Below are 22303 nucleotides of genomic sequence, written 5' to 3' on the forward strand. Positions count from 1 at the left end.
AAAAAAAAAAAAAAAAAAAAAAAAAATTCAAACAGAGACTCAGGAGAAGGATCCCCTGGCTTCTAAGCCAATTGCCTTTTCTTAAAGCCTACATCCTGTGGGAAGAGTCAGAGGTGACTGGAACACAAATTCTGTGCCCCCAACAGATGACCAAAACTGGCATCTTCAATTGTCATTGAGGAAAAAAAAATCATCTTCTCAGTTAAAGAGGTGATCATTAAATGAGGAGTCAATAAATTAAACCATGAATTTATTGTGCAGAAGGAAATTCTTTCCTTACAACTGGAATTTTGTGGGACTTCTCACTCCTCCAGTACATAGTATATCTCAAACTTTAAGGTGCTATAAGTCATCAGGGGATCTTGTTAAGCTGTAGATGCTGATTCAATAAGTCAAGGAAGCCCTAAGAAATGGAGTTTCTAACAAGCACCAGATGTTGTTGCTGGTCCATGGACCAAGCTTTGAGAAGCAAGGCTCTGTTGCTGTGTCTTTCAACCTTTGCTGATATTTTCGGCTGGATAATTCCTTGTTTGGGGAGGACAGTTCTGTGCACTGTAAGATATTTAGCAGCATCACTGGTTTTACCCAATAAGATGCCAGACATCCTCTGACCCTGAGACATTACCAAACTGGTGGTGGTGGTGGGGGGGGGGGGATTGTCCCTGGTTTAAAATCATTGCTCTGTTGTTTTATGTAATAGTTAGATATTTGTTGCCTCATGTAAACACCTCTTTCAATAAACTGGCTTAGCAAAATCACTTTCTTTCTACCCTCCCCTGGACAATTAGTGCACCCTAAGTATTAATTCCATAGCTGATATCATTTCCCTCTTCATTATGACCACTGGGATGCTCAGAAGTAAGGTTGCAAACCACATTTCGGAACTGTGAAAATTTTCAGGAATAAATTTCTGAAAAATAACTCAACTACTGGATTCATTTCATTTCCCTGTTTATTTCCCCCTCACATTGATTTTATTTTGTTATATACTTTGTATGCCACCTCATACACTGTTTGAAATGAGATTGGTTTCTCTTGAGCAAGGTAAACAAAACTATTAGAATAGAAAAAGTGAGGGCAGACACATGCATTAATTTGCTTGTCAGGGATGGTTATTTGCTGTTTGATACGTATTAATTAATGAACCTAAGGAAATAGTGAGACAAGCCTCTAAGGTATTGAATACTCCCACCAATTTCCTCCCAATGGGAGCAAAATGATGGATGCAGATGTCTGGGGAAGGACAGGAAACTATTAGGAAAGAAATGTTTGCAGGGGTGGGTTGTGTATATGTATATGTTTTAGAAATTTTTATACTAGAAATATAAAATTAGAAGTAAGTTTTCTTGAGGCTGATGAAAAATTTGGCCAAGTAACAATAGTTTGATATTTATGCCAACTCTGGCATATGATATTTATAATTAATTGCATTTAAAACACAAGGTCTTAAAAAGTTTAAAAGCCCTGTGGATTCTTGGAGTAAGTACCTATGCAGAAGGTCCATGGAGGAGCCAGCTAGATCAGAGGTGCTGTGCAGCAGGCAGGAGATGGAGGGAGAAGGGCCTCCTTCGAAGGGCTCCCTGGGGCTTTGAAAGGAGCACAGCTTGAAAACCCACAGACCCTTAATACTCTTGGGAGAAAGGTGAGGAGGTGGTGGCCCAAGGAGATGAAGTAACCATTCAAGGAGTCAGAATAGCCCTACAGCAGAGCTGGGTCTGGAATCCAATTTAGACAGGATGCTGGGGAGTGTGGAGTTACCACCTGGGTTCAGATTGCCGGAATCTCTATGACGGAAGCCAATTATTCCCATTAGGAAATTCCAAACCTTGCAGAAAATGTAGACATTAAAGTGTACAAGTTTCCTGGTTTCCCCTTCCCTCTCTTCTTCTCCTCCCTGGCACCGCAACCTGATTTTTTTTTTTTTTTTTTTGCAGAAAAACAATGGTAGTAGTTTAATGGGTGTCCTTCTAGAACTTTCCTTGGTTCAAATCTCTCTCTCTCTCTCTCACACACACACACACACACACACACACTCTTCTTCGCTGGCTTTTTCTTTGATCATAGCACCTAATACTTTCTAACATTTACCTACATATTCATTCTATGTCTCTCCCGACCCTGAAGCAGGGTGAAGAGTCTGTTTTCATCACTGGAGTTTCCCGAGTACCTAGAAGGGTGCTGGCACATCTAGACTCTCAAAAGTCCTTGGAAAATGAATGAGTGATGGCTCTGAGCAATCGGGAGGCGGAACAAAGAGATTTCTAGGCAGTGACACCATTCTGTGTACTACAGCAGTGAACATGCATCATGACACTTTTGACCAAACCCAAAGGAGGTACGATGGCGAGTGAGAACCCCAAGGTAGCCTGTGGACTTGGAGTGACAGTGATGTGCTGATGCAGTTTTGTTGGCTGGACAAATGTCTGTTGTGTGGGGAGATTGATGGTGGGGCGCTTGTCTATGTGGGGGAGAGGGTGTAAATGGGAATTCTCTGTGCTTTCCAGTCAGTTTTGCTCCGAATCTAAATAAAAATAAAGTTTATTACTTCAAAAGGAGAATGGTGGGCTGGGGATGTGGCTCAAGTGGTAGCATGCCCACCTAGCATGCTTGAGGCACTGGGTTCGATTCTCAGCACCACGTAAAAATAAAATAAAGATATTGTGTCCACCTAAAATTAAAGAAATATATACTTTTTTAAAAGAGAATGGTTATCTCAGAATCTGTGTCTAGAACCAAACTCTTGGTTTCTGTCTCTGTACGTTCTCTCTCTAGTTGGACCTGTCTCTGTAGGGAGGCTTCCACCCTTGGTGAGCAGATTGGGCCCCCAGCACTGCTGACAGCTTTTCTTGGAAATGGACCAGACAGAACACTTCTCACTGGGTCACTGTCTCCAGCCCAGCCACCTGGGTCAGGTCCATTGCCATGCCTCATGGCTTTGTACCTGCCGTTCCTTTTGGCCCTTCTCATCCTGGTCCTCACTGCCAGATTGTCTTGGTGGAGAGCCCTTCCCCAGCTACTCGCCTGGCCAGCTGTCCCACCCCCGCCATCCCTCTGTCCCTGGCTGTTCTCTTTTGTAACCCCTCCACTATTTGACACTGTGCTGTGCATTTTCTTCTCTTATTCTTGGTTCTTCTCATCCCACAGAATGAGTTTCAAGTGCTCCTTAGGGGCCAGCTTTCAGTTCCTGGATGCGCTGTGCCCTTCCTATTTATGGGACCTGTGCAAGGCTCTTCTCTGACCCAGGGCTCTGCCTTACACCTCTCCCTATGATTCATGCCCCTGCTCTGGGGAAGGTCTGTTCTCCCTGACTGCCATGTGTAGGCCAGATCCCATGGGATGTGCCCTCATGGAACCGCACCCCATCCCTGTGGATAACTGATCTTTGTAACTATGCATCTTGTGCTGTGGTGACTCATGCCTTGCTCCACAGGGTCAGCTCCATGAAAGCAGAGACCATGCTACTTTGTGGACAGCCACCTCCCTGGCCCACAGCACAGTGCCTGGGTCACACCAGATTCTCAGCATGTAAATGAGCAGGACACAACTTCCATCATCACAAATAGGTCTCCAGAGCACACCTAGAGGATATCAAAAGGAGCCTTCACTTACCAGGTCCTTAGTTTTGAGGAGGCAGGGCCCTTCGGGGGGCAGGTGGAGCCTTGCCTGTCCACCCTCGCCAGGGCCTGTGTGTGCAGGTGCCAGAGGAACTGAAGACAAGGCCCTTGGGCCTTGAGACCCCGGAGTCTTTTAGGGGACACAGTCACCTGCTACTGTCACTACCAATGCAGGGGAGAAATCACTTCCTAGATCAGTGTTTTTTCAAACATCAAAACTTAAGTGATCATCTGTGAAAAGTCATTTCTACTTAAGCTTATAATTGAGAAATGGAACCACATGCTCAGAGCTTCTGAGATACCAGCTTTTGCAACTGCTTTTTTTCCCCTTTTGTACCAGGGATTGAACCCAGGAGCACTTAACCACTGAGCTACCTCCCCAGACTGTTTTATTTTTTGATTTTGAGACATGATCTCACTAAATTGCTTAGGGCCTTGCTCAGTTGCTGAGCCTGTTCTTGAACTTGGGATTCTTCTGCCTCAGCCTCCCGGTGCTGGGAGCAGAGACCGTGGCTATTTTGGTTCTCTAGGGCCTGTGCTGCATCTCATAATGGAAGGAAATGGAAACTTCACTTCACCGGGCCACAGCCTGTGGCAACAAGGACCTCAGTGGCTGGGGATCACGGTGTGCTGTGGAGCAGACGAGAACAAGGAATGACTGACGACAATCTGTGTGAGCTTCCTACAGTGGACAAAAATACTGACTCCAGTTAGGAGAGTGTCTCACCACAAGACCTTTAATTTTAATTCATTTAGAAGAGTGCTAAGAATATGAAGTACGGCATAGCAATCCACCCCGTTCTGGCAAGCCCCTCCTTCTCCTTCTTTCAGTGTGGCTATCTTCAGGGTAAGACATCTTAGAAATCACCCCTTTATGCTTCTGCTCCATTTATGTATTTCTTTTGGCCTCTCACCCTCTGTTAGCAAGGTCCCTTTAGGTAGCAGAGGCATAGTCAAGGCAGATACTGCTTTAGAAGAACTGACCACTTCAAGGTTTTGATGCCTCCTTGCATGAGCTGGAGGAGGACAGCCCCTCCTGGATTTTCACACAGGGTGCCTGAGTGTACCTGTGCTCACCGACTTGATTTTGGGATGTGTCCTAGGTGTTCAGCTCACTGGTAAGTACGTATCAGGTGACTTACGATGAGCTTCCTTCATCTGCTTTTTTCCTACCACACATATTCAGGTGCCAGGTATCTGCAAGTGGCCTGTGAGAGACATCCAGTTGCCATGGCTAATAGAACTCTCCAGATCCTTTTGAAAAGAACTCTATAAATTCCTCTAATGAGTTAATATCAGATTACTGCCCTCTGGGGTCTCAGGCAAGAGTAGGGTGCAGGGTCAGGCACGTGACCACAAATCACTGATAAGGATGGAATGCATTTAAATCCACAACTTAACACGTCACAGAGTTCCAATACAAGACATCAGATAACTTTGTTACCCATTAATTATACTTTCAAAAGTACCTTCTTAAAATTGAAAATAAAGTTTGATTTTCTTTGAACAAATAAGCAAAGAAAACTCTGCACCATGATATCTTACCCCCTTTAACTAAAACCTGCTCTTCAGAGAAATGGGAACTAGGGAGTAATTTAATCTGAGAAAAGCTCCAAAGCACCAAGAAGACTTTTCTGGAAAAAAAATTTCCCCAATTGAGTGTCATTCAAAAAGGGCCCAGTGGATTGCCTCAAAGAAACGGGGCTCTGGGGAAATTATAACTTCTTCTTATTGGCTATTTTTCCCCTCTAAAATTCTGTGAGAAAGCTGTCAAATTCTTCTCCGGCTTCAAATTTTGTAACTTTCTTCATAGAGAACTGATCTTAATTCTGTGATTAAATTAATACACTAAAAAATAAACCTCTCTGGAACCATTAAGTGGACAAGCAACATGATCACCCCCAGATCAGACCAGCTGTACCATAGGATGCAGGGACCAGGTGGGTAATGCCCCTTTGCCATGCCAGAACTGACAGGGACTCAACCACACACAAATTTTCAAAATGGGAGCTTCATTTGTAATTAAGCATGAAAACAGTTCTTGATATTTTTAACAAATTGTATCTTATTTTAAGAAAAATCAGTTCACATGACTGGATTAGAACAAGGACCAGCTTCCTAGCTTAAAAGTTAGCTTATGCAAGTGAGGCTTGCTGATCCCCTGAACAGATGGGATGTATTTTCACCCCATCAAGAAATACTTCAAAGCAAACCAAAGTAACATGGATGGGTTCTTATAAGATTTTATATCACCCTTTACAGAGCTCCAGCAATGGGCCAGATTTTCAAAGACTTACTTTAATATCATGTGGATTTTTTAGAAAATATTTTGTTCACATAAGTGAATACCTAATTCAAATGCCAATGACAGATGAACTCAATTCTTCCAGTCTCGTATATAAATATATCATTAGACCATGGTTTGCTTATGAACACCTGACTCTCAGTGGTTGGTGACCTGCACCCACAGCCTCCCCAGGCTCAGAACTGGGGTTCTGACCTGGGAAACACAGGCTCTTTCATACCCCCAAATGCTATTGCTGACCCCAGCTCAGTGAGGCCTGGGGCTTGACATCCTCTCCAAGCAAGATGATGGATATGCACTGACCCACTGTCTGTCCCCAGCTCGATCAATATCAGGCAACAACAGATGGCTGACTGGGGTTAAGAAAGCTATTTGTGGCCTTGGTCCACATCATACTGAATTCTGCTATGGAGACCCGTGAGGTTCCTAGTCTTTCAACATCATTTATTACTGAAGTATTAGGTTGAAACATACAAAATTGATGTTTTTATAAATCAAAAAATCAAATATCAGTTTTTTCATATGAATCAAACTAATGCCAAAAGAATTTCTTTAAAAGATTTTTTTTTCTTACATTCTTAGGGAATGGGCTTAGGAACCCAGATTCAAAATTATTCTTCTGTGTTATCATTTTCTGCTGGCTATTGGTTTAACTTTAAATGTTGTAGAAGTGGTTTTTATACTTTTTTCATTTTGTTTCTTGATTCCTTTGCATAAGTCATGAAAAAAAGGTTAAGTAGATTTCTTTTCTATTGTTTAGCATAAACATTTCTAAGCCTGATTTTTTGTTCTGTAATTTTTTAAGGACAGAAATGCAATATTGTTGTACCAAATGATCTTAGAACAGCCAGCAAAACTATATCAGCCAGATGGCTGCTGGTGACTGCTGAGTGGTTTACACAATCTCTGAAACAATAACAACCTGTCCCCTGCAATCAGCAGGGTCCTTTCTTGGTGGATATATTAGCAGTGAGTCATATAAATCTTCCATCCCTCACACATATCCCTGTGCAAGGAATTTCCCAGGAAATTGCAGAAGCATGAATGAATTCCAAACTATCAATTTGAAACAATACACACTCAGTTCCAGGTTATCCCTGAAGGAAAACATCGCCATCAAAAGAAAACATCCCACTTTTCCCTTTAAGAGGATGGATTCGCTCAATATTTTGGAAAAAAAAATCCAAGTCACTTAGTTGACTTTTAAGACTAATTTTAACTCCTCAAATGATTCAAGGCCATAGGAAAGTGTGCTTTTGATCACCCAGGGCTTGCAGTAACTCTGAAAGGTTTCTTCCACCTTCTGTGGGTTAAAACTCACTGTAGAAAAACTTTCACACTTTAGGTTGAACTTCAACACATAACTAGTCAATGGAAATGCACCTCACTCTATTATCCCCAGAGTGTGTGTTAGATACACAGATCATCTGCAGAACAAAATGAACCACAGTGGAGTTATTCATTGTGCTTCTGAGGGAGGTATGGCCCCAGGTCCCAGTCTACTCTGCCCTGTGATTCCTGGCCAGCTCACACCCACTCACAAGCCCTTACCCTGAGATCCCCTTTAACCATCTTCACTCTGATCTCCAAGAGCTCAGGAGGATGGTTTCTATTCGGTGAATTGAGTAGTAGATGAATGAAGGAAATGCAAGGAAAATCTGGAGCTCACGCTCAGGGCTGTGCACAGCTTCCCTGCACCCACAACGTGGGATTCTGCAGCCCGACCCTACCCAGAGCCTGCTTTAAGGCCATAGACTCTTTCATAGGGTTTTTCCGTACGCTGGGAACAGGAAGCCACACACAATGTGTCACAAAGATATGCAAAAAGTTGCATCTATGTAGGTTCAAATGGGAATCAACAAGATGGAAAAAAGTAATTAAAACAATGAAAGGAGTTTTCCAAATGATCAATTTTGCAGAAAACCCATAAAAGGCTCTGGCAATTTGTGCGATTGGAGGTTTCTGTCTGCTTTCCAGTGACTCCTGACCTTTCTGAGGTTTGGGCAGTTCAGAGCACTCACCTTCTATGGTGCACTGGTCAGGGACTGGAATCTTTCTTGCGATTTCTGTGGCGTAGGCCTTCACTTTACCCAGGTTCTCCTTCAGATGCAGGTAGAGCTTATCTTTGTATTCCTCAGGACTCCTGGTTGTCTCTGAAGTCTCCTCCTGGAAGTCCTCCTTAACCATTTCTGGCAAATCCTCAGGTGCTATGTGTATAATACTTGGGTGTGAAGCTGAGGAATTTCTTGGCTGTGACCCGACGGTGTCCATCTTCGGGGGCGACCTGCCACATTCATGGCTGAAGGGGGCTATTTCTGAAAGGGAGAGGCTGCCGAGCATCCCTGCAGGCTCCTCTCCTTCCCCGTCATCTGAACTCACACCCCTGGTGAGCGCAGTGTGGAAAGCCAAGCTTTTTGATCTAGGATATAAAAGTTAAAATGGTCAAAGAAGTTGAGTTGCCACTCTTGGGCAAGGTAAAGAACAACTCTGAGGCAAAAAGTAGCGCCCTCTGGAGTGTGGACAGTGAACAGGCTTGGAAAATCACAGGCATCAGGTTATGTAATCAATTTTGCCTCTGAAAATCTAAGCTAGCTCCAAACACTAAGATTTAAAAATCAATTTCATGGATGGCATTAGAGCAGATTATGCTAAGTGAAGCTAGCCAATCCCTAAAAAACAAATGCCAAATGTCTTCTTTGATATAAGGAGAGTAACTAAGAACAGAGTAGGGTCGAAGAGCATGAGAAGAAGATTAACATTAAACAGGGATGAGAGGTGGGAGGGAAAGGGAGAGAGAAGGGAAATTGCATGTAAATAGAAGGAGACCCTCAGAGTTATACAAAAGTACATACAAGAGGAAGTGAGGGGAAAGGGAAAAATAATACAAGGGGGACAAATGAATGTCAGTAGAGGGGGCAGAGAGAGAAGAGGGGAGGGGAGGGGAGGGGAGGGGGGATAGTAGAGGATAGGAAAGGCAGCAGAACACAACAGACACTAGTATGGCAATATGTAAATCAATGGATGTGTAACTGATGTGATTCTGCAATCTGTATATGGGGTAAAAATGGGAGCTCATAACCCACTTGAATCAAAGTGTGAAATATGATATATCAAGAACTATGTAATGTTTTGAACAGCCAACAAAAAAAAAAAAAAAAACAAATTCAAAGCTTCAGAGATACCAAAGAAGAAATATTGAAGAGTAGTAATAATTGACTATGTCTTTAAACCACTATAGTTTACCATCCTGGAACCACTCTCCCTTGGGATTGTTTAATGGAGAAATTATTAATATTATTGTTTGGACTTCCGTTGAATTCCCCACTAATTGAAAAGAAATACATGTTAATTCTCTTGCTTTAGTGAAGAAATGAGGAAGCAAAGGATTATTGGGGTTAAAAAAATAAGTGAAATTATCCAGTACTGAGGATCATGTAAAGAACAGGAACCAAAATATGCCTGTATCTGAAGCTGAGCTTCATGGATGCTGGTTAACCTTGACCACAGTGAAAGCTATTCAGGTACACTGAAACCTTTAACAATCCCACTCCACTTTCCCCAGGCTCCATAGCATCCCTTTCACTATAGTCACTTACTAGAAAGTTTAAATAAAAAATTTTAAAAAACCCAGACATACATTAAAGTATGACTTGCATACAATATAAAAACAAACGATAAAATCAGTATTTTAATTTGTGTGCAATGATTCTTAGTACAAATAAGAATATAATACATTGAGTTTAGAATTTAATCCTTACTGCCACAAAAGAATAAAAGTTTTCTTATGCAAAAAAAAAAATAAATAAAAAAATAAAAATCAATTTCATGGCAAAAGTGGGTGGAAAATGGTGGACTTTCATGCTTTTATTCATCTCTACTGTCACTTTTGATTTTTAACCAGAAATCAAGAGAAGCCACTGACAGCTGTTCTCAGTGTGGCAAATCTATATTAAAAAGTGTTTTAAGAAGATAAACCATAGGCACAGTAGGCCAGGGTCCTCCCCACCACCGGCAGACACCCGCTGGAGCCCAGCCTCCAGCACCAGGACTGCCTCTTCTGACCAGCAGACTACCGTAGGAGGTCAGACCTGGACCAGATATGTCCTCACTGACTTGCATGGGACCCAGGTCCAGGGTAGGTCCAAGTTCGTCGTCTCCCCCCCGCCCCCCCTACACACACACCTGGGAGCCCAAGCCTAACCCACTTCCATCGTGGGACACTGCAGTCATTGCCATAGCCTTCCCCACACAGTAGCCCCTAACTTTTTGACAACAGACAGGGCCTGGAAGCAGCTGCATCTCAGAGCAGGCATCCCAAAGGTACTGTGAGGCCCACCCTTTCAGCCACATCTCTGTAAGACATTGCTTCCATCTTGGGGCACCTTAACTATTATCTCGAGTTACCTCAGCTATTGCTGCCACCACCTTTAGTAGCAGTAGCATACACTGAGGGACACCAGCAGGACCTGGAAGCCCAACATCAAGGTGAGGTACAGACAATTGGCACAGGTATTACAAGAATATAGGGTAGAAACTGTAATATCTCAGATCCATGCTACAAGAAAGGAAGGCACATAGACAACATGAAAAAACAAGGGAGGAAAGTGCCCCAAACAAAACAGGACACTACAATAACAGAACCCATGGACAGTGACGTTGATGAAATGTCAGAGAAGGAGTTCAGAAGGTTCATAATTAAAATGATCTGTGACTTAAAGAATGACCCAAATGAGCAAATACAGGCAAAAACTGATCATTCCAACAATGAGATAAGAGAGCAAATACAGGTAGCAAAAGATTACTTCAAGAAAGAGATAGAGACTCTAAAAAAAACCAAAAAAAAAAAAAAAAAACCCAGAAATCCTTGAAATGAAGGATACAATAAATCAAATAAAAAACTCAATAGAAAGCATAACCAACAGACTAGATCACTTGGAAGAAAGAACGTCAGATAATGAAGACAAAGTATATAATCTGGAAAATAAAGTTGATCACACAGTGAAGATAGTTAGAAACCATGAACAGAACATCCAAGAATTATGGGACAGCATCAAAAAACCAAATCCAAGAGTTATTAAGGTAGAGAAAGGCACAGAGATTCAAACCAAAGGAATGTACAATCTCTTCAATGAGATAATAGCATAAAATTTCCCAACCATGAAGAATGAATTGGAAAACCAAATACAAGAAACTTACAGGACACCAATATACAAAATTACAACAGATCTACACCAAGGCACATTATAATGAAAATGCCTAGTATACAGAATAAGGATAGAATCTTAAAAGCTGCAAGAGAGGGGAATCAGATCACATATAGGGGGAGATAAATTCATATCTCAGCAGATTTTTCAACCCAGACCCTCAAGGCCAGAAGATCATGGAACAACATATACCGAGCTCTGAAAGAAAATTGATGCCAACAAAGAATCTTATATCCAGCAAAATTAAGCTTTAGATTTGATGATGAAATAAAAACCTTCCATGATCAACAAAAGTTAAAAGAATTTACAACTAGAAAGTCTGCACTACAGAACATCCTCAGCAAAATATTCCATGAAAAGGGAATGAAAAACAATGATGAAAATCAGCAGAGGGCGGGATTACACTAAAAAATCTAATCATAGAAGAACCCAAGTCATGTTATATACCAAAAATAAACAGAAATTGGCTGGGAATACAAATCATGTCTCAATAATAACCCTAAATGTTAATGGCCTAAACTTAGCAATCAAAAAACATAGATTAGCAGATTGGATCAAAAAAAAAAAAAAAAAAGAGAGAGACACAACAATATTCTGTCTCAAAGAGACTCATCTCATAGGAAAAGACATCCATAGATTGAAGGGAAAAATCATACCACTCATATGGACTGTGAAAGCAAGCAGGGGTTTCCATCCTTATATCAAATAAAGTACACTTCAAGCTAAAATTAATCAAAAAGGATAAAGAAGGACACTACATACTGCTCAAGGGAACCATACACCAACAAGACTTATCAATTATAAATATATATACCCCAAACAATGGAGCATCTACGTTCATCAAACAAACTCTTCTCAAGTTCAAGAGTCAAACAGACCACAACACAATAATTTTGAGTGACTTTAACACACCTCTTTCACCACTGAATAGATCTTCCAAACAAAAGCTGAACAAAGAAACTATAGAACACAATAATACAATCAATAACTTAGACTTAACTGACATATATAGAATATTTCATCCTTCAATGAGCAAATACACTTTCTTCTCAGCAGCACATGGATCCTTCTCTAAAATAGACCATATACTATGCCACAAAGTAGCTCTTAGCAAATACAAAAAGTAGAGATACTATCCTACATTCTATCAGATGAAAATGGAATAAAATAAGAAATCAATGATAAAAGAAGAAATAAAAGCTACCCTAGGGCTGGGGCTGTAGCTCAGTGGTAGAGCACCCTCCTTACACGTATGACGCACTGGGTTTGATCCTCAGCACCACATAAAAATAAATAAAGATATTGTGTCCAACTACAAGTAAAAAATACTTTAAAAAAAGCTACTCTAACACCTGGAGACTAAAATGATATGCTACTGAATGAACAAGGGTTTGCAGAAGACATCAAGGAGGTGATTAAAAAATTTTTGAGGTGAATGAGAACCAGATACAACTTATTGAAATCTCTGGGAAACTATGAAGGTAGTTCTAAGAGGAAAGTTCATTGCATGGAGTTCATTCCTTAAAAGCAGAAAAAGTCAACAAATAAATGACTTAACATTACATCTCAAAGCCTTAGAAAAAGAAGAACAAATCTATACCAAAAGCAGAAGAAAGGAAATAATCAAAATCAGAGCTGAGATCAATAAAATTGAAAAAATTGATAAAACAAAAAGTTGGTTCTTTGAAAATAAATAAAATTGACAAACCTTTAGTCATGGTAATGAAGAGGAGAGAGAAAACTCAAATTACTAACATATGGGATGAAAAAGGAAATATCATGTCAGACATTACAGAAATACAGAAGATAATTGGAAATTATTTTGAAAACTGTACTCCAATAAAATAGAAAATATTGAAGGCATTGACAAATTTCTAGAGTCATATGATATGTCCAAATTGAATCAGGATGATATACACAATTTAAACAGCTCAATTTCAAGCAAGGAAATAGAAGACATCATCAGAAGCCCATCAACCAAGAAAAGCCCAGGACCAGATGGATACACAGCTGAGTTCTACAAGACATTTAAAGAAGAACTAATATCAATTCTCTTCAATTTATTTCAGGAAATAGAAAAAGAGGCAGCACTTCCAAACTAATTCTATGAGGCCAATATCACCCTGATTCCCAAACCAGGCAAAGATACATCAAAGAAAGAAAACTTCAGGCCAATATCTCTAATGAACATAGATGCAAAAATTCTCAATAAAATTCTGGCAAATAGAATACAAAAACATATCAAAAAGATCATGCACCATGATCAAGTGGGATTCATCCCAGGGATGCAAGTTTGGTTCAACATATGGAAATCAATAAATGTAATTCATCACATCAGTAGACTTAAAGATAAGAATTATATGATCATCTCAATAGATGCAGAAAAAGCATTTGACAAAATACAGCACCCCTTCATGTTCAAAACACTAGAAAGACTAGGGATAACAGGAACATACCTCAACATCATAAAGGCTACTTATGCTAAGCCCCAGGCCAACATCATTCTAAATGGAGAAAAATTGAAGGCATTCCCTCTAAAAAAAAAACTGGAACAAGCCAGGGATGCACTCTTTCACCACTTCTATTTATCATAGTTCTTGAAAAACTGGCCAGAGCAATTAGACAGACAAAAAGAAATTAAAGGGATACACATAAGAAAAGAAGAACTCAAATTGGCACTATTTGCTGATGATATGATTCTATACCTAGAAGACCAAAAAAGTTCCACCAGAAAACTTCTAGAATTAGCAAATGAATTCAGCAATGTAGCAGGAAATAAAATTATTACCCTAAATCAAATGCATTTCTGTATATCAGTGACAAATCCTCAGATAGAGAAATGAGGAAAACTACCCCATTTACAACAGCTGCAAAAATTAAAAATAAATAAATAAAATACTTGGGAATCAACTTAATAAAAGAGGTGAAAGATCTATATAATGAAAACTACAGAACCTTAAAGAAAGAAATCAAAGAAGACCTTAGAAGATGGAAAGATCTACCTTGCTCTTGGATAGGCAGAAATAATATTATCAAAATGACCAATCTACCAAAAGCACTATACAGATTTAATGCAATTCTGATCAAAATCCCAATGACATTCCTCATAGAAACAGAAAAGGCAGTCATGAAGTTCATCTGTAAAAATAAGAGACCCAGAATAGCTAAAGCAATCCTTAGCATGAAGAGTGAAGTAGGTGGCATCACTATACCAGACCTTAAACTATACTACAGAGCAATAATAACAAAAACAGCATGGTATTGGCACCAAAGCAGACTGGTAGACCAATGGTACAGAATAGAGGACACAGAGACTAACCCACAAAATTGCAATTATCTTTTTTTTTTAAAATAAATCTTTTTTTTTAGAGAGAGAGAGAGAGAGAGAGAGAGAGAGAGAGAGAGAATTTCAATATTTATTTTCCAGTTTTTGGCGTACACAACATCTTTGTTTGTATGTGGTGCTGAGGATCGAACCCGGGCCACACGCATGCCAGGCGAGCATGCTACTGCTTGAGCCACATCCCCAGCCCCTACAATTATCTTATATTAGACAAAGGTGCCAAAAACATGCATTGGAGAAAAGATAGCCTCTTTAACAAATGGTGCTTAGAAAACTGGAAATCCATATGCAACAAAGAGAAATTAAACCCCTATCTCTCACCATGCGTAAAACTCAACTCAAAATAGATCAATGATCTAGAAATAAAACCAGAGACACTGCTTCTATAGAAGAAAAAGTAGGCCCTAATCTCCATCATGTGGGATTAGGCCCCAACTTCCTTAAAGACTCTTTTGCACAAAAATTAAAATCAAGAATCAATAAATGGGATGGATTCAAACTAAAAAGTTTCTTCTCAGTAAAAGAAACAATCTGTGAGGTGAATGGAGAGCCTACATCTTGGGAGCAATTTTTTACCCCTCACACATCAGATAGAGCATTAATCTCTAGGTATATAAAGAACTCAAAAAGCTAAATACTAAAAAAACCCCAAAACCAAAAAACAAACCAAATAACCCAATCAATAAATGGGCCAAGGACCTGAACAGACATTTCTCAGAAGAGCACATACAATCAATCAACAATATATGAAAAAATGTTCATCATCACTAGCAATTAGAGAAATGCAAATCAAAACCACTCTAAAATTTCATCTCACACCAGTCAGAACGGCATTTTCCATAGAGATTCCTTGGAAAATTGGGAACAGAACCACCATTTGATCCAGCTGTTCCTCTCCCTGGTCTATACCCAAAGAACTTAAAAACAGCATACTACAGGGACACAGCCACATCAATGTTTATAGCAGCACAATTCACAATAGCTAAACTGTGGGACCAACCTAGTTGCCCTTCAGTAGATGAATGGATAAAAAATGTGGCATATATACACAATGGAATATTACTCAGCAATAAAAGAGAAGAAAATCATGGCATTTGCAGGTAAATGGATGGAGGTAGAGAAGATAATGCTAAGTGAAGTTAGCCAATCCTAAAAAATCAAATGCAGAATGTTTTCTCTGATATAAGGAGGCTGATTCATAGTGTGGTAGAGAGGGGGAGCATGGGAGGAATAGACAAACTTTAGATAGGATAGAGGGTTGGGAGGGGAAGGGAGGAGGCATGGGATTAGAAATGATGGTGGAATGTGATGGACATCATTATCCAATGTACATGTATGAAGACATGAATTAGTTTGAATATACTTTGTATTCAACCTGAGATATAATAAATTTGTGCTCTATATGTGTAATAAGAATTGTAATGCATTCCGCTGTCATATATAAATTAAAAAAATTAATTAAAAAATTCAACTATAAAAATAAACAAACCATAGGTTTTTCTTCCATTGATTTTGCTCAATTAAAATAGTGAGCCTCCTGAATACTGAGGCCACTGTGGATAATATGCATTCGTGAGAGGACAGAACTTTGTGTGGCTATAGGTCAAAGAGACATAAAAGTGCCCCGAACAGCATAAAGAGGTAACCCATACCAAACATGAGGTGTACACTTAGAAACTAACCAAATGAAATTTTTACCTATTAAATCTGATGTTTTTTCTTTCTTCCTTAGAAACTTGGCCCAAACTGTGTCTTCTGATGGAGCCAAGGGCACTACCTTCAGCAAGCTTTTTGTCTTCAAAAGCCTGGATTTTAACTTGGAGTTTGTCCTGGTCTTCGTTTCCAGGTCCCATGAGCTTGGCTTCTCTGGGTTTCTCAGGGAACCCATTTTCAGTGCTGGTTTTTCTGCTAAAGGAACAGAAACCATTGCATTAGATGTTGGTCAGCTGTGCCCTTCCCAACAGTGATCCCCTCTGTCTAACGGCCTCTTATTCAGAACTGAAAACTTTGCTGGATGATTTTTTTTTCATTAGTCATTTATCAAATATTTATTAAATTCCTATTATGGTTCTAGGTCTTTGAAATTGCTTCTAGAGAGCTTATTCTTCAGGAAGTTTAGAAACATCAGTGATGGTGTCAACTCTGTATTAGAAATGCTTCTTGAAGGATTCAGAGAACAAAACGCAGTTTTTTTTTTTTTTTTTTTTTTTTTTTTAATGGGCATCTCCCATGAATAGAAATTCTCCAAAAGTAAGGCTTTTGTATGAAATTCATGCCAGGAATTGTCGCGGAAATTCCCATGTGCCAACATGTTTGTACTAAAATTGGTAGAATGAGAAAATTTCATCTAGGCTCCTTAAACTCACGGCTTTGTTAATCTTCTGGAAAGTAATGTAACTCTTTCACCTTCTAAGCTAGAAAAGTCTCTCTGGATTTTACGATGTGAAGAAATGGGGATTTTCCCATGATGACATTAACAGTTCCAAATGCATCTTACAGCAGAGTTCATAAACCACTCTGTGGGTCATTAAAATTGCCTCCTTGAAGCGGGGTCACATGTGTGTGACTTGGAGCCCTCTGAGGGCTAAACACACCTTAGCTGGACAGAAAGAGCCTGCGAACTAGCTACAGAAACAAGTCTCTGCTCTCTGCTGCTCTGAGCAGCACTAACCCTTTTACCTGTCTCTTAACATTGAGCCTGCCTGGAGCTGTGGCCTGGAGCTGCTTCAAGTTTTATTGAAGGATCAACTGTCAATCAGAACACATGAGTTCATTCTTTCCTTACAAGAGCAAGGGTCAAGTCAGCAGCCTTTGTTCTCCACACCTCTGACACCACATATGCAGAGCCCAGAGGTGGGCTGATAGTGCCCACCTGAAGTCCTGCCTGGCCTGTGAGGTCACCTGCTATAGAAGTGCCCTGGGCTGCAGCCACCAGTGCTCTCAGGGCACACAGAAGCATTGCTTCAGAGAGTACAGGCGTCTTAGGAGTAGTGATCCCGAGACAAAGACCAGACATTTGTTTAATTTTTCACATAATAAACCCTAGCAATGCATTCAGCAAGATGGCCTGAAGTCTTCCTTGGTTTGTCTGTTTGCATTTATTTGATTCTCTAGTACTTTTCCTAGATGTTGAGAAAAAAGGACCCCAGAATTATAGAGACATCCTAACTTTTTCAAATATGGTTATTTTTTTTCCTAAGGGCAAAGTACACCTGGCATAGTACCTGTGAGGTGAGAAAGAAACTTTTTTTTTTTTAACAGCACTGCTGATTAGGGAAAGCTAAAGCAGAAGACACATGGCAGATGGAAAGTTCTGAGAGCTTCTGCCCAGAGGGTTCCAGGAGCTGGACCTCTACTCCTACTGTAAATGAAACCAAGGCAGTGCCATCTGTGGATGGTATGGTACAAACCATGGTAATTACCTAGGCTGATTTTTAAAAGGTCAATGAATCCTCTTAAGAAATTTGGGAGCAAGTTATTTATTTTTTGTATATGTTAGTCCATAAATAGTCACCAAATATATTTTTCTGATTCCTAGGAAGTTATTTCAAAATGAAAAGAGATTCCTTAGCTATGATCATTAAAACTGAAAAATTTGTAAAGCACACAGTATATCTTAATGGTTCTATGTCAGATATTAAGCATTATATGATCTGTGGTATAATAATATACATGATTTTACATACTATATTTCATTTCAAAACGCATAAATTTTTAGAGCAATAATTTCTCATGAATTTATGATCCTTTTCTTTATCCATAAAGCTCTGGGCTATAACAACAGTTATAATAATTTCATTGTCTTCCAAAAAATTTCAAATTTTGTATGATTATAGTAAATGTCCCAATATAATTTAATTTTATAATCTTTTAACAAAATTTTAAAAAGTTTCTGCACAGAGGATGTAACTTGGGGTAGAGCACATGCTTGGCACTCATGAGGCCTTGGGTTCAGTCTCTAGTGCTTTTTATCCATAACAATTTCACCACCTGTGAAATGGGGTAATGATCACCTGTACTTGACCCAGAGGCTGCTGGGAATATCAAATGCTGGGTCAGCATGAGGCACACAACATGCCTGGGATGGATTTTAACACTGTTGTTGGCTGTTTTTATGACATCAGACCCTCAAGAACTTCATAAGTCATGTGTTAATATGAGCAGAAAACATCAGTGGTCCCCAACAGGTGTGACTCCATACCTGGGAGGGAACTGATGACCCTGGAAAATGCCTGCATGAGGCTTTGGGGAGAATGTCACTGGGTCCCCTTCCATGCCTGCATCTCTTCTTATCAGGTGCTGGTTACCAAGAGCTGGAGCCTATGCTAGTCAGATGCTAGTAGCTGGGAGCAGCCTCCCTTCATCCTCAATTGCCTGTTAGCTTCCTCCTGAGCAGATTTGGGGCACCAGAGAAGTTATAGGTTATCTCTAGGCACACACTGACCCCTTGAGGGACAGGGGGTTGCCTCCAGAGTACAGCTAGAGTGAAATACAAAACACGTAGTCACCTCTGGGCATCAGGCAAAGAACAAATATGCTTAAATGTATTTCTTCATCTTAAAATATTTATTGTATGTATTACTGTATCTATTTATTTATATTTATTTTTGTAAAATAAAAATACATGTATCTTAATACTTTTGTCATATTTATATGTATATATGCATTTTATGGTTTATTAATATTAATATTTTAAAACATACTAAAATATACTATACTAAAATCATTATACTTTACTAAAATATTCTTAAAAAATTATTTATTCTTTATCTGAAATTCAGGTGTGCTCTCTATATATTTATTAAATCTGGCAGTGCCATACTGAAGAAAACCCTTGGGACCTGGTGGGCAGAGCCCTGTGCTACTCATTGTGTCTACTAGTCTCTGCACAGTGCTTGCCACACACAGCTAGCCACCTGAATGTTTGTGGAGTAAGGCATCTGAAGCCACATTTGCTGAGGTCTACCAGATGCCCTGCCTCCTGGGGTCTACCAGATGCCTGAAGGCTTGGGCCACCTCTCTTGGCCTATCTGGGATGAAGGGCAGCACACTATATTCTGGTAAATATAAAATGAGAGAAGTAGGAGGAGGGGAGAGGAATCTGCAAGGGAGCAAATAAGAAAAAGGAGAAAGAGCTGTAAAGTGTGAGAAGCAACCTCTGCCTGGAGCTGGGTGCCTTTGGGCAGGGCTGGCACAGGGCTCTCCTACACACACCGTCCTGCGGTGGTCATGCAGAGTCTGTGGTGCCCAGAAGCCAGGAAAAGGGGTGGTACTGAGGAGTGGCCCAGGCAAGATGGTTGAGGAGGACTTTCTGCCACAGACCCTTAATCCACTAGGGCCTGGCCCAGGGCTTTGCAGCGGGGAGGTAGGACACATTTTGATGCCAGTAGGTTGGAAGGTCAGGAAATGTTGGATAAAAGAATTGGGCTCATAATAAACATTTCCAGCTCCTTCCTTCTCCCTTTTAATATATAATATAAAAATAAAGGAAAGGAGAATTTCTTCAAAAAACAAAGGCCTTCCTTGGAGCTAAACAAACATGCAGCGCAAAACTGGACGTGAAGGTGCCTGTGTTGCTGGATCCCTGCCCTGCGGGTACTGGCTTGGGAGCCCAGGGCCTGAAGGTGGGGCTTATGCAGGGGGTTGTTATTTCTTTTCCATTTGTCACTTTTAACTTCAGAAGTAATTTTACAGAAATCGTTGCCAGCATTCTATAATCCCTTAAATATTAACTTGGCCTTAACTCAACACGCCACATTACAAGAGGCTCCGATGATTTCCAGTCTGAACAGTTCTCAGTCTCTCTTGCCAAAGTAAAGTTTTTAAAAGTACCTCTAGGGATGCCCAGGGGGAGGCCTAATTACCTCCATCTTGTGTGAGCTTCGACTCCCCTAAGAAACAAATTGGCCCTTGGGCAGCTCGCTGCTCTCACTAAGCAGGGAGATGAGACTAAAAAGCTGGCAGGGGTGGAGAGATTGGCAGCCTCTCTTCCTGGCTCCTTTAATCAAAGAAAAATAATATTAGTTAATGTTTGACAATCTTGGCTTATGATCCATGTCCAGGATGTGCACTCCTGCAGAGCTGAGCTTGTTAGAGAAGTAGGAGAACACAATGGACCGAATCCACACTGCAGGCCTAAATTCTTAGGATGTTATTTTCCTTGCTCTTCAGCAGTTTCTTGGGTCATCGGTCATCCTAAGAGTGACAGAGAAGATCTCTCAGCTCCCTGGTCCTATCATCTGTTGTGGGACTGCAATGCATAGAGCTGCAGGAACAGGCATGCTGGACACACAGGGAAGGGACAATGCTAAGTCCAGATTCTGGCTGCTCTGCTCTTTCCCTGACCTGCTCAGTGGCAGGTGCCCAGTTACATGGGATCATGTCTATGGCAGAACTTCACTGAAAAGAAATGTCTGCACAGTTTATTTCATGTGCATAGATTTTCCAAAAAGATTTCAAAAGGAGAGAATTGTGGGAAAATGGACTGATCGTGGTCACAGAGGGCCATGTTTCCTGCTTGTTAGCCATGTGGCAAATCTCTTTATGACTCTTAAGACTCACTTCTTGTTATATATAAAGGGGATTAATGATACTACATCACCAGGTTGCCGAAACCATTATACAAGATAATGGATTTGACAGGATAGCCTGATAGAATGGGTGTGAAAAATTCAAGTGATAAAGCCCTGGGTGACTGCACTTGTGGACATTTGGTACACAGAAGGGGGCTGTGCAGGTGTCTCCCACCTGGAAGAGAAGCTTTTCCTACCCAGGGCCAGGAGTGTGGTACTGAAGGAGAGGGAGCCTCCATGCATGAGACAAGAGGAGGGATAAAGAAATGGTTGCTTTGAAGGATCTCTGAACTTGAACTATGAGTCTGAGCAGCTGCAGACATGGAGAGAGGATTTCCTGAAATTAGAAGCATGAGCCTCAATACAAGGAAGTTGCACCTCTAATGCAGAGGATCAGTGCTTACTCTTCAGTCATCTAACCAACACGGGAGGGAAAGGGACACGAGAAAAAGTGCAAAGCCCACAGCCCTGCTGTGCCAAGTGGGATCACTGGGCTGGCAGCCGCAGATCCGCTGTGCCCTCATTGGAAACACAGAATCTCGGCTCCACCCCAGGCCTATGAATCAATCACATGTGCATTTCAGCACAATCCCCAGGTGACCAGGGGCACATTCAAGCTCCAGAAACACCGATTCAGACAAGGGAAGATCAGTCTGAAGTGCAGCAGGGCAGAGGCATGTCCCTTTCCAGAGGCAAGGCTGCGAGAATGTCAGGAACTCTGGGGAGAGGCGACTTAAAGCAAATGGGCATTATTTGGAGTTGGTGGGCTTCAGGGCTTCTATAAATCCCCAGGAAAAGGGACCTTTTTGATTTTTGCTACTGATAAATGCACTCAAGGCTTTAGCAGGTGCACCTAAATCTTTAGCCAAGATCCCTGAGTCTACAATGAGCACTCGGGTGAGTGGGCCCTTACAGAAGGCTGTCCCATTCTAACAAAACACCATCAGGGTATGGCACAAGTTGCAAAAGCATTTTGTAAACTATGAAAAAGTGGGTGGTGATGTCACCACACACCTTGAGTCGAGGTGGGAACTGCACAGGCTGCGTGTGCTTCTTGGTCAAGGCCCACTCACTCCATTGCCAGGGAACAGGGGCAGGTGAGGGGCTGGCAGTGAGGAGACAGCAATCAGAGCACCATCGGTTTCTGCAAGAGACACCAGAGGAACAGGGAAATAGTCCCTTTCCTTTTAGACACTCCCTCTCACAGTGCTCACCTCCAATATGGCCCCTATAACCACTTTCAGGAGGTAGAAACAGGGACCCAG

At 40.9% G+C, this 22303-nt stretch overlaps 1 protein-coding gene across 11 annotated transcripts in view; it reads right to left on the bottom strand.

The window, feature by feature from the left end:
* The window catches only part of Veph1 (ventricular zone expressed PH domain containing 1), a 256719-nt gene that overhangs the window by 113848 nt on the left and 120568 nt on the right, over positions 1-22303 (bottom strand). For 10 of the 11 annotated variants that reach the window (XM_048794148.1, XM_048794145.1, XM_048794142.1 and 7 more), the window contains 2 exons: positions 16165-16374; positions 7941-8338 (listed from right to left, as the gene is read on the bottom strand). In XM_048794148.1, coding sequence (XP_048650105.1) covers positions 7941-8338; positions 16165-16374 — 608 coding nt within the window. The remainder of the gene's footprint in view (positions 1-7940; positions 8339-16164; positions 16375-22303) is intronic. The other variant, XM_048794143.1, reaches the window with a different exon arrangement.

This window comes from Marmota marmota, unplaced genomic scaffold (genome assembly GCF_001458135.2).
Source record: "Marmota marmota marmota unplaced genomic scaffold, marMar, whole genome shotgun sequence".
Lineage (NCBI taxonomy): Eukaryota > Metazoa > Chordata > Mammalia > Rodentia > Sciuridae > Marmota > Marmota marmota.